Below are 16,211 nucleotides of genomic sequence, written 5' to 3' on the forward strand. Positions count from 1 at the left end.
CTGTATTTGCCTGGTTCCCTGGGACGCCCTCTACTTGATCCTCTGTTCTCTGTATTTCCTAAAAACTAGAAGTTCTAAGTAAAGGTATAAGAGAGGTGAATTAAACCCTTGGGGTTAGAATACTTCTTGGGGGATAACATGATGTTCACATTGCAAAACAAAACAGACCACTTCTGGTTGAGTCATCATTAGTGATGGTCAAATGATCACTAGACAATGACAATAACTGGGGGCTTTACAGGGAGTACTTTGAAAAGGACAGAAGGAGCAAAAGAACAAAGTTAAGTGTGAATGAAACTTGGCTGCGCAAAGGAAGTGAGTTGGGGTCAAATCGTGCTTCCCACTCTGGCAAACCTCTGACTGTGACCGACTGATCCTCTGATGTTGTTCGCACAATCAGAGAAGAGTGGGAAAACAAAAACAAAAAATATATACCTCTGGTGGGTGTTCCAGGATTCTGACTCTTTGGGGCAGCAGTTTTATAAAGCAAACGTTCCCTTTATAAAACTGAACTCACCAACGTGGTATTCAGCCCACAGAGAGCCATTATCCTCAGGTGTACAACCTGGGACAAGACCTATAAAGGCAACTTGATGAGTTTTATATTCATTCCCTTTCTTTTCAGTCACAGCCCTTGCTTTGCCTTTGGCCACCAGGGGGAACTGCAACTAAGCAACCGTTCTTTCGGGAGCGTGAGAACGCGTTTATATAAATCTTGACCACGCCAGGGTCCCGTAGCAAGGTGTTCAAATCGAGGAACCGTATTTCCGCTTTCTCGCGAGCACGCCAGGCTCCTCCCCGCCCTTCCGTTCCGCCCCGCGCGCGTTTTGGTCTGTGCTGGTGGCTTGCAGCAGGTGGCGCTGTTTGAGGCGACTCTGTGGCCGGGCTGCTAGGGCGATGATCTCCCGGCGGGCTGTGCGGCCCGGCTCTCAGGCAGCAGCGAGTGCCACGTCCCAAGTATAGTGCTGAGGAGCGGAGCGGGCGCTGCGCGTGGGGCGGAGAGCAGAACCCGGCTCGGCCTCACCGATCGCCCGCCGCCATGGGCTCTTCGCAAAGCGTCGAGATCCCGGGCGGCGGCACAGAAGGCTACCACGTCCTGCGGGTAAGGGCTCCGACGGCGACACGGCAGCGGCGGACTAGAGGCGGGACGTGGCCGCGGAGAGGCGGAGGCCCCAACGGGCCCCTCCTGCCCGGGTGGCCAGGCCGGATCCGGCGGAGGAGCGGCTGCCGCGGGCGCTGCCTTGGCCGAGGCTGACTCGGGAAGCCGCTCCCGTCCCCTCCCCCGGAGCTCCCTGGGCCGGGATCCGCGGCTGTGTGAGGACGGCCAGGAGCCAGAGGCTGTGAAGGGGCAGCCTAGGCTCCTCTTCCTCCGCACGGCCTCCCTGCCTCTGTGATTCTTAGCTTCCAAAGTTAAGATTTGGAGACAGCGTCTCCCAAAGGGCTGATAAAAATAATTTGAGGTTTCCCAGAAATAGCGCCTTAAACCTCTCAGTCGAGACGGGGAATGCGACGTCAGGTGTCAGCCTCGGCGCTGTCTCGCTGTCCGGAAAGGCCAGTAGGAGGAGATGGCAAACGAGATGGCCTCGATGTAGGTTAGACGAACTGAAGTTTACGTGACTTTGACGGGACTTTTTCCTCCCCAGCGCCACCCCAAACCCTTCCAACCCTCCCCTTCATCAATTCCTGGAGGGGGAACTTCGGTGGTAATCTAAGACGCCTGAGGGCAAGTGATTAGGCTGTAGACCCACTGAGGTAAAAGGTTATGGGGAGGAACGTTACCAAAATATACTGGACGAGCAAAGGAAAGCAACGTCAGACACCTGGATGCGAAGAAACATCTGCCTTACCTGTGAAGGGCCTGGGCTGTGCAAAGCATGCGATGCGTTTTTCGTAGAACCAGAAACCGGGAGACTTTTTTAAAAAGTAGCGAGGATGGTTGTGTGCAGTGACACCTGTGTGAATGGTAGCAGGATGAAGTATGCAGAGTGGCCCAGGCTGCAGCGCCATTTAGAGGTGTAATAGAGTGTCACCAAGTATGAGCGCCTCGCAGACAACAGCAGCTTCACTGAGAATGCTCTTGGTGCTACCTTCATTTTTTGCCCTAGGTCCCCTGTTTGTCTTAAATTACCAGATGTCTGAATGATATAAGTGTTATATCACCTTTCTGATCTTCCGGATTATTGTGTCTAGTTGGCTTCTCCATTCCATGAAAAATACATCTGGAAACTACACTCTTGCTTGCAGTGGATAATTTTTTTCCCAGAAAAAAAAACAGAAGACTATAAATAAACCATTTGGTCACTGGTAGGGAAAATTGAAAGAGAACTGCCACATCTTAGATATGAAGTGAAAATTAGCAGCATTGCTTCTTTTCTCCAGTATCTGCGCTGATTTTGAGTAATCTGTTCGTGGTATGTTATCTAATGGCCAGCTAAGTCTCACAGTGGCTGCTTGTGGCTGTGAATCCTTGGGGATTTGTGGTGTCTTTTTATAATTTATACACTCAGGGAAGCTCAGTAAAACACACTAGTGTTAATGAATGGGGGAAAAAATCAGCGTTTGAAAAGAACCTTACATATCAAAAAGAACTAGTTTAATAACTTTATTACTGGCATTCGGATGCAAAACAAGTTGACATGTGTTTGCTTTGTATCGGTGCACCTCAGTAAATTCGTTTTTAGTAATGTAGAGGTATTATTAAGCCATAAATCTGAGTTTTTAGACACACTAGGGTCAGTCTTGGTGTTGCATCTGAGACATAAATGTTGCAAAAGGTGAAATAATTTGTATTTAGAGTTATGTTAAAGGAAGCTTTAAAACAGTAACAATCATCTAGTTTGAGAGAATGTTTCTGAGTTTTTAACCTTCTCCGTCTTTAATTTTGTAATGGATTTCCTTCTTTGTTTTCAGAGGAGAAAGTACTGTGTAAATAGGGGCTGGAGATTTAGCTCAGCGGCATAAACGCCTGCCTTGGAAGCAGGGAGTCCTGAGTTCGATTCCCAGTACTGATAAAAAGGAAAAAAAAATCAAAATAAAAATGTCTTCCTTTCATTTGTTACTCTCCCGATTTTCGGGAGTATGTTGTATCTACTGGATTATTAAATTTGTAAACCAAAGTAAATATGGCAGGGAAATTTTAGGATATAATCACTTATATTCAATGTATTCTGTATTGATTTAATTAGAAGTTAGTTTTCTTTGATAATCAGCCCTCTGGCCATTTCCTTGTTATCAGTAAAAACCTGTGACTGCATTTTGAAATACCAGTTACTGTAGTGGCACCCATGGCTACTGCTGTTTTATTGTAGGGTTTTTTTGTTGCTTTGTTTTTCGTACCAGGAATCGAACTCACAACCTTGTGCTTGCCAGGCAGGCAGTATGCTGCTGAGCTATATCCTAGACCCTGTTTTATTGTTGTTTCATGAGCTTTTCCCATAATTTTTCCATTATTTTTCAATACCTACTATCATGTTGTGCTTTTAAAATCTTCATTGGGCAACCCTGAAATAGATGCAAAAGTTACTTTCAGGAGTGTACTCGCCTTTTTCTGAATTATGTATCATTGCATATTTCTATGTGGCTATGATCATGTTGTAGACCCAGTTTCTTACTCTCTTATCCCACATCCCAACAGTAATTAACCAACATGGAAAGCTTCCTGTGTGGCCTGTTAAGTGTGTTCTATGCATACAAATGACTCTTTGCCCCACTCTTACCTCTCATTCTTTCTGTAGCTGTTGGGAGCTTATGATACCAACTGTTACACACCTTGGTCTTCTCATTTGGTAACCTAACTTGGCCATCTTTCCAGAGCAGCACATAAAGATCTGCCTGAGCTTTCAGTTAGCTCTGCAGTGATCTGTTATTCCATAGTCTGGTTAAGCAGCACCTCCTGGTGTTGATGATTTAGTTTTCTAGCCTTTGGTATTAAAAATACATATTTACAAGCAGAAATCATATTTTTGTCTTTACTTATATACATTTGCTGAAAATACTGAATTTTAATATTTGCTTTACATAAATAATGGTCTTCATTTTAGTAAATTGCTACCTTATTTGCTGATTCAGTAGAAACGTTTGATTAGATATAAATGCCAAAAGTATAAGAATCCAAATTATCTGTAATTCCACTATCTAAGGGTAGTACTGTTTAAGTTGCAGTGTTTCCTTTTTCCTGTGTCTAGTTGTGTAGTTGTAAAATGTTATTTTTAAAAAGTGAATTCCTACTGGAAGATTTTAAAATTTAATTTGAAGCCCTTTAAAGATGACAGCCAAGGTGTTGGCTCATACCCGTAATCCCGGCACTCTGGGTACTGGGAGTGGGGGGCTGAGGCAGGAAGGTCACTGAGTGCAAGGCCAGTCTGACCTACATAACAAAACCCTGTCACAATAAAAAAGATGACATATTTCGGCCTCCCTTATACATTGGGTTATATTCCATATTTACCATAACTACCACTGCCCTTTAGGTCCTGTACATCTAGTACAAGGCAGGAAAAGGGTTAGTCGGGGCTTCTCAGTTTTGTCAGAAGTTATACCTTATAGTTACCTCAGCAGTACTTAGAACACAAAATTCTTGCTTAGAGTTATCATTTCTCTCATGAGCCCAACAAAGCCATTCCTGCAGCTCCCCCCGTCTTGTGCTGGAAGCAAACCCAAGGCCTCACATGTGCTGGCAAGTCGTATACCACTGAGCTGCATTTGCGATCCAAGGCCACTTTCAAAATCATGCATATCCTCGTAAATGTTTACTATAGGACCTGTTTCTACAATAAAATAGTTAAATCCTGCTCTATACTTAACAACCTTTGAGATGGGAGATGTCTTGAGTACATTCTGGAATTAGGATTCGTACCAGTGTGAGGACATGGGAACCATCAGAATCACTTATAACTTCCTCTTGGAGAAATTTGAAGGTGATGGATATTTTGAGGAAGTAGTATTGAGATGCAACCTATCTCCAGTGTAATAAGAGGCCGCTAGCTCCTGAGCCATTCCTTGTAACACTGAGAGATCTAGGCAACTTTCAAAAAAATTAAGTGGCTACAAGTGGAATTACTTGTATAGAAAATAGAACATACCATATCTAATGTCAGATGGAACTGCTCTTTTTTAAATGGTACCTCACTAATTTTCATGCAGTGGAATTTTAATTTAATATACTTATTTTGAAAAAACAGATTCCTAATATTGGGTAATCACCATTTTATCTTTATCCTAATGTAGCATTTCACACATGCCCCCTCTTGTAAAACAGAAATGTTACTATAGCTCCTTCCCTCCTCACTCATTATGAAAATAATATGTAAAAGGTAAACAATTGAGTTTTTTATGTTCTCCAAATAAAAAGTTATACTCAGAAAAGCATTACAAACACCACCTAAAGATGCTGCCCTGACCCCCAAAATTGATCTCTTCAGTAAAAGGCCAAGGTGTTTAACTCACAAACATTCATTGAAAATGTAGAGATCAAAACTTTTCAGTTTATCAAAACCATGAAGTACAATAGATGTGAACTTTAGAGTACTTTTAAGGATCATAAGTATGATTGAACATAAAATTTTCTTTATATTGACAGGATGTGAATAAATGAGTGCCAGGTTGCTTATATACACTTTCATTTTTATATGGTGGGTGTGCTTTAATGCCTGGACTATTGTGATTAATTATGGTTTTAATAAGTAGCAGAATGCACAACACTCATTGTACTGCCTTCTGGGCCTGACACTAACAGGGCTTTTAAGTAATTTTAAATTTTCCTCTGAAATCTTTGTAAGAATTGAGCTTAAGGTAACCACAAACATCAGAAATTTTATTTAATATTCTACTGAAATGATTAATATTTTAATTGATTCACTATTAAAAATTAGCAGCTATCTAACCTGGAAAATATTTGTGAAGATTTGATAATACGCATTGAATCTGACTGTAAATTGCCTGGGGAAGAGTGATTATCAAGATGACTTGTTTTCTAAAAACGGACTCAGAATCAAAGTGCAGTTATTACTTTGGGAGATTGCACACTTTCCTCTTTGCATTGCAAGTAAATTTACTACAGCATGAAAAGAAAGATGCTGGGATTTTGCTCTCTCATTTCCTCTGCCATTTCTCCCTGCTACACACACACACACACACACACACACACACACACACACACACACATATGCATGTGCGCACAGACACTTTTTAGTACCAGTAAGAGATCATTCAAGCAAATTTTTAGAAATAAGGAGTCATGTTATCATGTGAACATGAACACATTGAAAGAGTAGTAGATCACTGAGATTGCACTTGAGAATTGGATTCTAATGTGTGTTCCATTTTATATTTTTCCTTGGGCAACCCCAGAACTTCTCTGAACCTCAATCTTTTTATCTGAAAAGTGGGGACAATAGTGCTTCTTCCATCTTTTTCCATTGAAAACCATGTTAAATGTATGAGAATAGTTTGGGAACAATTGATTGCTATTAAATCTCTTTTAAAACAGTACTGTCTACTTCTTTGGTTATCATGTTGATTAAATGAGATGGCTCGTGCATAGCAGTTAGCACAGAATCTGAAATACTCCATAAATATTAGTTGATACTATTACTAGCATTTACATTATTGTATCACTCATTAAGAATCATTACAGTGGTGATGCTAGTTAAAATATACTATTATGCTGGGCACGGTGCTGAATACCTGTAAGCCCAAGTACACAAGAGGCTGAGGAAGGAGGATTGCAAGTTCAGCAATCCTCCAGGCAACTTAAGGAGACCTTGTGGCAAAATAAAATACACAGATGGCCGGGAATATAGGTCAATGGTAGAACACTCCTGAGTTCAATCCCCAGTACCATAAAAATAAATACACAAAACACTCATGGTGTTTCCATTTAATCAACCAGCAGCTACTTTTCTTCGACATACTTAACCCTTTGCTGCTACTTAAAGCATCAGTTTTGGTCAGATACGATGCAGTATAGTCACTGAAGCACACACTCTTTTAAGATCTTCATTTTTAAGGTAATTTTCTGCTTTTTAAGACAGATGAGTGCCGGTATTCTCATCACCTTGCCCTGATGTTACTGCACTCATTCGTTAAAATGACTAAAAGTCTATAATTAAAATGATCCTGCTGCCTTTGATTTTCTTCATTGTAGAGTTGAAGACTTATTTCATGGTGAGTCACTCGATCTGTAGATCTAATCACCCTCCTCACTTTACACCTAAAAAAGAGCACAGAGAGATTAATTTGATTCACCAAGATCACACAGCAAATTTTCTTTCTCTAAGAAATTTGAAGAGTATAAGATGAGCAGACAGACTATAAGACTTCTTTCGGAGTGGGCATTTCTTAAAATATTGTTTTCCTAATGTTCACATCTTTTCTAAGAAACTGTTGTATATTGTGATGTATTTTTTACTTCCTTTTGATTGCCATTAGATTTTTTTTTCCTTTGACACAGGGTCTTCCTAAGATCAAGTGATGGTCCCTTCTCGGCCTCCTGAGTATCTGGGACTACACATGTGTGCCACTGCAACTTAAAATTTATTTCAGATTGCTTGATCTGTTAGGACCAGTGTCAGAAGAACATGCCTTTGGGGTTATTATGGAGGAAATCTAAGACTGTTTCAGCAGGTGGGGCTTGAACTCTTCTATTACAAAGTTATTTACTGCACATCTTAATCCAGTAGGCCATCTTGCCTGCTTATAGTCATAAAAGAGCTCTCCCCAAAAGGCCTTTTATTTTTATCACCTCACATTTGCCAGTGTTTTTCCGTTGTTTTGATTACTGAGGTAAACACACGTAACATGAGGATTTATACATACAGTCAAAGTGATTCATTTAGGTGTTGCTTGATGTAAATTTATTTTCCAGTCTTACTTAGCATTTCTGCAGTTCCTAAAGACAGTGCAAAAGCGAGAGAGTTAACATTAAATTGAGAGCTAGAGGAGATAGTGGTGTAGTCACTCAAAGGAATTTTCTACATTCTGTGAGAGGATACGGTACAGTAACAAGAAGCAGACAGTTACATTCTACTTGGCTTCCTCTAAATGTTCAGAAAGCAGCCTTGTGATTTTCTGTCGCTGCTTTACTGGATGGTGTACCTCTGCCTGACATACATAAAAGTCAGTGGGAGAATGTCTAACCCCATCCCACCCACGTACCTCTCCCTACTCTGTCAGCCTTACTTCTGATCTAAGAATTAGAAGAAAGAAAAGGTTGATGCGAAGTGACCCAAACACAGTAGAATTCTACCATTTGACCTCTTAATCGTGAAAAGAGATGATTTATCAGAAAGCAGCTAATAAAGAACAGTACAGTCTATAGGGGAAAAATTTTGTTTTCAGACTAACTCTGATGAAAAGGTTAATGATCCAGGATCAAAAGATGAGGGAAAAGTAAAAGCTTTCTCTCCCCTGACCCCCAATATTGGGAATTGAACCCAGGGCCTCCACACTGAGAACATCCTGAGCATTTTAAATTTTTTTTTCAAGCCACAGTCTCACTGAGTTTCCCAGACCAAGCTCAAACTATTGATTGTCCTGCCTCAGCCTCCCAAAGTGCTGAAATTACGGGTATGGGCCACCACACATAGTTAAACGTAATTGCTTTTATTACCTACAACTTGACCGAATAAAAAGTTTTATGGTATCTTGGACAATTTTTTAAATTTAATTGTTTTACAGCTCACAGTAAAAATTTTTATTTTGCAATCAATACGCACTACCATAAAGTCATTTAAAATACCCTTATGTCATAAATTTTTGATATTTTGTCTTAGCTGATATCTGTTTCATCTTTATCCTACCATGACCCACTAAGCTGATTTCCGGACCTACTGAAACTACTCTCACTAGTTGAATGACAACAGTAGAGATTGTTGCTGAAAAGTCAGTGATTGAAAAATGCAGCTTCTAATTACTGGTACTAATTTCTCTTTATTACAATAGTCACACCCCTTTAACTGTACACTTTCATCATAAGCTTCTGATTTTTGCTTGTTGAGGGGTTAAAATTTTGTCTAGCAGATTTTGTCGTGTTTATTGTAGCTATTTTTTCTAGAGTGAGGGAAACATTTACGTCATGGCTGTGAGTTTTATTTTGGTAAGATGACATCAAACTGTTAAGATTTGAACTATTACAGGTACAGTAGCTGTGTTCATAACTTCTACCCTGCATGTCTATATTTTGATAAGATTTTTAAAATAATTATTACCTTATAAGTTTACTTGCCTTAAGTATGTTCATCAGCTTTATTGTTATTAATTATTTAAATCATGTGGCCTGAGCATAATTAGAGAAAGTGCTCTATCAAAATGCATTTTGGAGCTTTCACAGCGGTTTGGAAATAGATTTTTCTTTATAACTGTGTGTTTACTCCTTTAAGTATCAAACATATTGAGCCTGGTGGTGCATACCTGTAATCCCAGCACTTGGGGAAGATCTCCTCGAGTTCAAGGTCAGCCTGGGCTACATAGTGAAACTGTCTAACAACATAAAGCTATATGTGAAAACTCTTTTTAATAGACTTTACTTTTCCAGAACAGTTTTTTTTGTTTTTGTTTTTTTCTTTTTTATCGGTACCAGGGATCGAACTCACGACTGCCTGCTTGCAAGGCAGGCGCTTATGCTGCTGAGCGAAATCCCCAGCCCCTCCAGAACACTTTTAAGGTCACAGGAAAATTGAGCAGAAGGTTCAGAGATGTCCGATATGCCTCCTCACCAAATAAATGTACAGCCTCCTGTGACCAGCACTCTCACAGAGTGGTTGGTACATTTGTTGGTTTTGATGAACCTGCGTCACATCCTTATCATCCAAGGTCCATCATTTACAGTCTTTTGAGCTTAGGTTTCGCTCTTGGTGTTACACATTCTGTGCGTTGGGGCCTGTGACATGTGCCCACCATTGCATACCGTACACAGAGGTCTGACTGCTTTGCGTTTCCACACACAGCTTGGTCGTCTCTCCAGCACCACAAGCCCCAGCAACCACTGATGTTTTTCCTGTTTCCATAGTTTGAGCTTTTCCAGAATGGCATATAGTTGGAATCACAGTGTGTCACTTCATTCTAGTTTCTTGATAATCTTTGTTTAAAATGTTTTTCCCAGCGTAGATAGGGACCTACTATAATTTAGCCTCCTTGTGTCTTTATTGTCATTATGACCATCAATTGATGTTCTGTGTTGAAATACAAATTGTGTAGACTATCATGTTGACTTGTGTTGTCCAATCCAGGACCTCTAGCCAGAGGTGACTGTTTTAACTTAAATGTAAATTAATTTACATTGAAATTTCAGTTCCTTAGTTACACTAGCCACAGTTCCAGTGCTTGTAGTCAAATGTGACTAGTGGCTACCTTGTTGAACTTCACACATACTGAACATTTTCATCAAAATGATCTACCAGCAACTCAGTTTCAGAGGTTTTTATCTTTGTATGTCTTATAAGACATTATCACAGTTACATCTTCTGTTTATATAAGCTCACAGTGGGTATTCACTTTTTTTTAGCAATTTTTTCTCTTTCAGTTCTTTTGACTGTTGGTGGCTTGGAAATCAGATAGCTAAATTATGTAAATATAAACAGCGCCCAACAGTGGTCCTGATGTGTCTTCAAGCCACAGATGGTGACACACAGCTGTAATCCCACTGTGTGGGAGGCTGACGCAGGAAGATCCTTGCAAATTTGAGACCAGCCTGCGCTACAAAGTCAGTTCAAGGCCAGCCCGAATTGCATAGTGAGCTCCTGTCTCAAAAAGACAAGTAAATAAATAAACAAATAAAGGAGCATTTACTTATTTATTTATTTATTTATTTATTTATTTTTAAGACAGTCTCACCGTGTAGTTCAGGCTGGCCTTGAACTCACTTTGTAGCTCAGGTTGCCTCAGCCTCCTAAGTGCTGGTAGTATAGGCATGTGCCACCAACATAACTACTTTTAGATAGAGCCTATCTTAAACCTTTTTAGGTTCCCATTGTAAAGGTTTGACAATCTTTACACATGGTTACTTCTGTAACCGAAATCTCACTCCTTTTCTTTACTTCCATTCACAAACACTAGAAGCATTCACTTAGTGTGTCCTATTCTTGGACTTTATATAAATGGAACCATGTAATATATATGGAACCATATAATATATCTACATTTCATTTTTATCTGGCTTCTTTTCTTTTTTTGTCTTTTTCCTTTTTATGGGTACCGGGGATCGAACTCATGACTGCCTGCTTGCAAGGCATGCGCTTATGCCGCTGAGCTAAACCTCCAGCCCCTCCCGGTTCTTTTCTTATTGAAACAGCTCTGCTAAATTCTTCAGGCTAGCCATGATCTTGAGATCCTCCTGCCTCTGTTGCCTGAAAAGCTGGAGTTAAATATGTGTGCCACATTCAGATAGGTGTCTAGTGTTATTACATTTTGGTGTTAGTTTACATTTCCTTGATGTCCATTACAGTTAAACATTTTCATAGTTATTGGTCACTTGCTATCCTCAAGTTCAGTATCTGCTAAAATTTTGACCCATTGACTCTCTTTTTTTTAGCGGTTTTTTTGTGATAGAATTTGCATACTATAAAATTCAGTCTTAAAAGTACATAGTTTGGTATGTTTTTAGTACATTTACAAAATCGTACAGCTACCACTACCAATTCCAGTGCTTTATAAGTTACTCCAAAAAAGCCATACCCACTGGAAGAAACTCCCCTTCATCCATGCGCAACCCCTATAGATTTCTCTATTCTGCACAATTCCTATAAATAAAATCACACAATACTTACATAGTCTTTTGTGATTGACTGGCTTCTTTCAGTTAACTTGTTTTGAAGGTTCATTTATGTCATAGTACATCAATAAAGTACTTTTCACTTTTATGGATATAACTTTTTTTATGCATTCATTAGTTGACTTTACGCACAATGCTGTTCTAAAATTTGTGCATGTTTTGTGTGGAATGTATTTTTATTTCTCTTGGTTCTGTGATGGGAGCACTCAGCAGAGCTGAGTCATGTGCTAACTTCATGTTTAACATTTTGACCACCTGCCAGGCTGTTCTGACAACAGCTACTGCGGTTCACATTCCCACCAGCAGTGCATGAAGGTTTTAGTTTCTCATGTTGTTGTTCTTTATTTTTGACATTCTAGTGGATAATAGTATCTCGTTGTGGTTTTATTTATTTTGCTACTGAGGGCCTTGAAGCTGAGCTACCTCCCCAGCCCTTTCTCATTTTTTATTTTGAGGCAGGGTTTTGCTAAGTCACTAAGTTGCCCAGGCAGGGCTCAAAATGTGCCATTTCCTGCCTCGGCCTCCTTGAAGGATATAAGAATGCAATACCATGCCCAACTTGTCTATGATTCTTTTTTTGTTTGTTTGTGTGTTTGTTTTTTGGTACCGGAAATCAAACTCACAACCTTGCACTTACCAGGTAAGTGCTTAAGCCACTGAACTAACGCTCCAGCCCCATCTTGTCTATGATTATTAACTTGCAGTAATTCAAGATTTGCTCTGAGACAGATGCCTTGTCAGATACATATCTCTTAGTTTCTAATTGCTTATCTCCTTTTCATGATCAGAAATTTTAGTTTTAATACAGTGCAGTTTATCAACTTTTATACATATTTTCTTTTTTTAAAAGAGTAAGAGCATAGTGACGCATGCCTATAATTCCAGCACTTGGGAAATTGAGACAGGAGTATCACCACAAATTGAGGGCCACCTTGGACTGCGTACATACTGAGTTCAAGGCCAACCTGAACTACATAGTAAGACCCTGTCTCAACAAACAAAACCAAAAGAGTAAGAGATATTTAAAAACAGTTAAAAAAAAATAACCTAGTATCCAGGTATTTGTTGGTTAAAAATATAGTCTTAGTTATTGGTTGCAGAGATAGAAAACCAAATTTAAGATCTGTAGGGGCACCTACAGTAGGCTTTTCAATTAGCTAGACCTTCACAAACTTTAATCACTGAAACTACAATATTCTCATAAAGTAGATGACATTATGCCTGACTTGTAAATGATGAACTGGAGATCCAGAGAGGTAAACTTTCCCAAGCTCACACAGCTAATTAGTTTAAAACCAAATCAGTCTACTCCAAAACTATCACCTCACTGTACATTTTTATTATAATATCGTAAAGATTTCTAAATTTTAAATGTAACCTGTTCATTTTAAATTGCTGTGCTACCTGGCCCCGTAATGCATGTTAAATGCCTAGGAAGCCAAGTACCTACAGACATTAAGAAGTTTAAAGGCTGCAGAAGATAGATTAACCATCGAGAGATCTTACAGGACATGGAAGGCATTGAAGTAGTAATCTGATGCCAGGGGAATTGAGTACCTAAAAGGCTCTTGTCAGGGGATAATCTTGCAAAAGAAACGTAGCTGTGTAGATGGTGTGGTGTGCTATATACTTTATTTTCCATACTATGAAGTATAGGAAATTTCCTGTAAGTGTACTAATGCTGGGGCTGGGGATTTAGCTCAGCGGCTTTATGTGCCTACCTAGCAAGCACACAGTCATGAGTTCGCTCCCCAGTACCGATAAAAAAAAATTAATAAATAAAAATTCTTTAAAAAGTGTGGTAATGCCAAAAAGAGTATTTTCTAGGGCTCCCTCTGCTAGTTTCCTAGAGGTAATTAATATATTTACTTTTCATTAATGTGCGTAATAATGATATAAGTGAATTTGAGGAAAAAATTAGTTTCAGGGACCATTAGAAACAAAGGTAATCAAGGTTGGTAGCAAGTGAAATGGAAAAACAGTTGGAGGAAGGATGATTTAAGTTTACTTATTTTAGAATTTAAAATTAACTATTGAATCTTTTTGAGTTACAGGAATAATACTTCTGAGGGTTAAAACAAGTAGTTTAAACTTTATACTGGGACAGTACATGATAAAAATCAGTACCTAGGGTCAGCTTTCTAAGCTGGCAATGACATTACAAAAATGCTATCTTACCCAGACATGGCAGCGCTCTACTGTAATCCCAGCATCCAGGAAGCTGAGCCAGGAGGATTGCTGGGAGTTTAAGGCCACCTTGGCTACAAAGTGAGTTCAAGGTCAGTTTCACCATATAGTGAAACCCTAAGCACCTGCCTGGCAAGTGTGGGGTCATGAGTTCCGATTCCTGGTACTATACATATATGTGTGTGTGTATGCATATATACATATGTTTATATATGTGTGTGTGTGTATATATATATATATATATACCCCCCCCAAAAAAAGTGAACTTTTAGCAGCAGCAGTGAAGTCCAGGGTTGATCGATAAACTTGTTACATTCTAAATAAAGTGCTATTATAAAGTGTTATTTGGAGACATTCAGGTTTAATTAAATAATGAGATGTGGAGCTCTCTGGCGGCACCTAGGGATCTGTGCCTTGTCTGCTCTTTCACACCTGAGGCTTTCAGAGCTAACTGATAGCCTCAAGATGGCCAGACCTTTTACACCTAGTAGTGCAACTCTTCCCTGACAGCTGTAACTTGACTTCTCTTTTCCTATAATAGCTCTAGGCAGGTACTATTTAACTTTCAGAATTTCTATCAATGAAAGCTCTGTTACTTTGGGTTCTAGACTCTGTGTGTGTGTGTGTGTGTGTGTGTGTGTGTGTGTGTGTGTGTGTATGTGTGTGTGTGTGTGTGTAACACATAGACTAGGAAATATCCCCCATTTAAGAAAAACGAAGTATTGGTGCTGGTGGCACAAGCACCTGCCTGGCAAGTGCAAGTGAGTTTGATTCCTGATGTCAAAAAAAAAAAAAAAAACCAAACAAACAAAAAAACCAGAAGGAAAGAAAGAAAGAAAAAAGAAAAACTTAGTGGGGCTGGGGATTTAGCTCAGTGGCATAAGCACCTGCCTGGCAAGCATAAGGTCATGAGTTCAATCCCTGGTACCAAAAAAAAACTGAAACAAAAAACTTAGTATTAAGAAACTAAGCAATATATTCTAATTAATTTATTAGAACTAGTACCTTTATGGGTGCATTTGATATTTAACTTAGTTTATAAGAAGAATTTTGTCTGTTTTGCAGGAAAAATTGCACAAAGCAGATCAAGAGTTTTAGGTAAAAACCAAAGCAAATTTAATTGCTATGACTAGAGAGGTCTATTATTCTTTAAGAGCAGTGATAGTATAATTTGGCTTAAAGTAAGTTATTATAAAAGGTAATATTAATCCAGGAATTAACAGTTCTGATTGGCATTGGTATTAAGAATGTATTCTGGAAACAACCTGTGTTCATTTTGAAAGCGGTAAAATGATTTATTATTGTGTAAATAGCTACAGCTTCATATGTAAATGAATCTTTGTAGGAGAGTTTTGATATTGCTTAAATTATATCAAGCAGAATAAAAATTCTTTAGAGCATTGTAAAAATATTTTGTTGAAAAATATACAAAGTAGATTTGATTCACTTTTAGGCTTTACTGGCCATATTTCTATTTCTAAGTCCTAATACTGTGTAAATTTAGGGAAGGTCACAGTTTGAATCTGTATCATATCTTCCTCTTAGACATGACATGTCGTCATGTCTTGATAGCCTGTTTGATTTTGTGTACAGTGACTGGACAGCTGCGTGTCCATCTCCCCACCTCTTCTTGCCTGTTCCGCAAACACATTGTAACTGTCTTGATATAGTTCCTATCCGTGTAGCTGCATGGTGCCTTGCTAGTCTACTAGTTCAAGAATACATGTGTCACTCAGTTGTAATGATTAACCGTTTACCATTAAATCTGCCAATGACTACGATCACACACACACACACACACACATATACATACACACACACACTCTCTCTCCACCACCGCTGCCAAAAGGGAGAAAGTGGTATGGAAATAGATTTATAGACAAAAAAGAAAACCTCATACAGAAAGTAAACTTAAAGAACAGGTAAAATTTAGGGAGCTAGAAGGACCATTATCTGGGAAAAGATAAAGAGAAGTTAGAAAATTACCTTGTGCCAATGTTTTACTATCAATGAAATTAGTCCATTTTTACTGAACATGAATAGCTACTATTTTAAAATTTAGCTTACAGTTTCTACTTTTTGCTTGAGCAGTGTTTACTTTTAAGTTATTTTGCATTTTCCATTTTTGGTATTTTGTTTTTACAGGTCCAAGAAAATTCCCCAGGACACAGAGCTGGATTGGAGCCTTTCTTTGACTTTATTGTTTCTATTAATGGTTCAAGATTAGTAAGTCCATTTTTTTTTTGTAATTTTGTCT

At 39.1% G+C, this 16,211-nt stretch overlaps 1 protein-coding gene across 1 annotated transcript in view; it reads left to right on the forward strand.

The window, feature by feature from the left end:
* The first annotated feature begins 896 nt into the window (after positions 1 to 896).
* The window catches only part of Gorasp2 (golgi reassembly stacking protein 2), a 30,866-nt gene continuing 15,551 nt past the window's right edge, over positions 897 to 16,211 (forward strand). The window contains exons 1-2 of the mRNA XM_003478631.5: positions 897 to 1,102; positions 16,100 to 16,180. Of these exons, the coding sequence (XP_003478679.1) occupies positions 1,040 to 1,102; positions 16,100 to 16,180 (144 nt within the window). The 5' untranslated portion in view covers positions 897 to 1,039. The remainder of the gene's footprint in view (positions 1,103 to 16,099; positions 16,181 to 16,211) is intronic.

Source organism: Cavia porcellus, unplaced genomic scaffold (genome assembly GCF_034190915.1).
Source record: "Cavia porcellus strain 051 isolate PalLab524CR breed Dunkin Hartley unplaced genomic scaffold, mCavPor4.1 scaffold_12, whole genome shotgun sequence".
Lineage (NCBI taxonomy): Eukaryota > Metazoa > Chordata > Mammalia > Rodentia > Caviidae > Cavia > Cavia porcellus.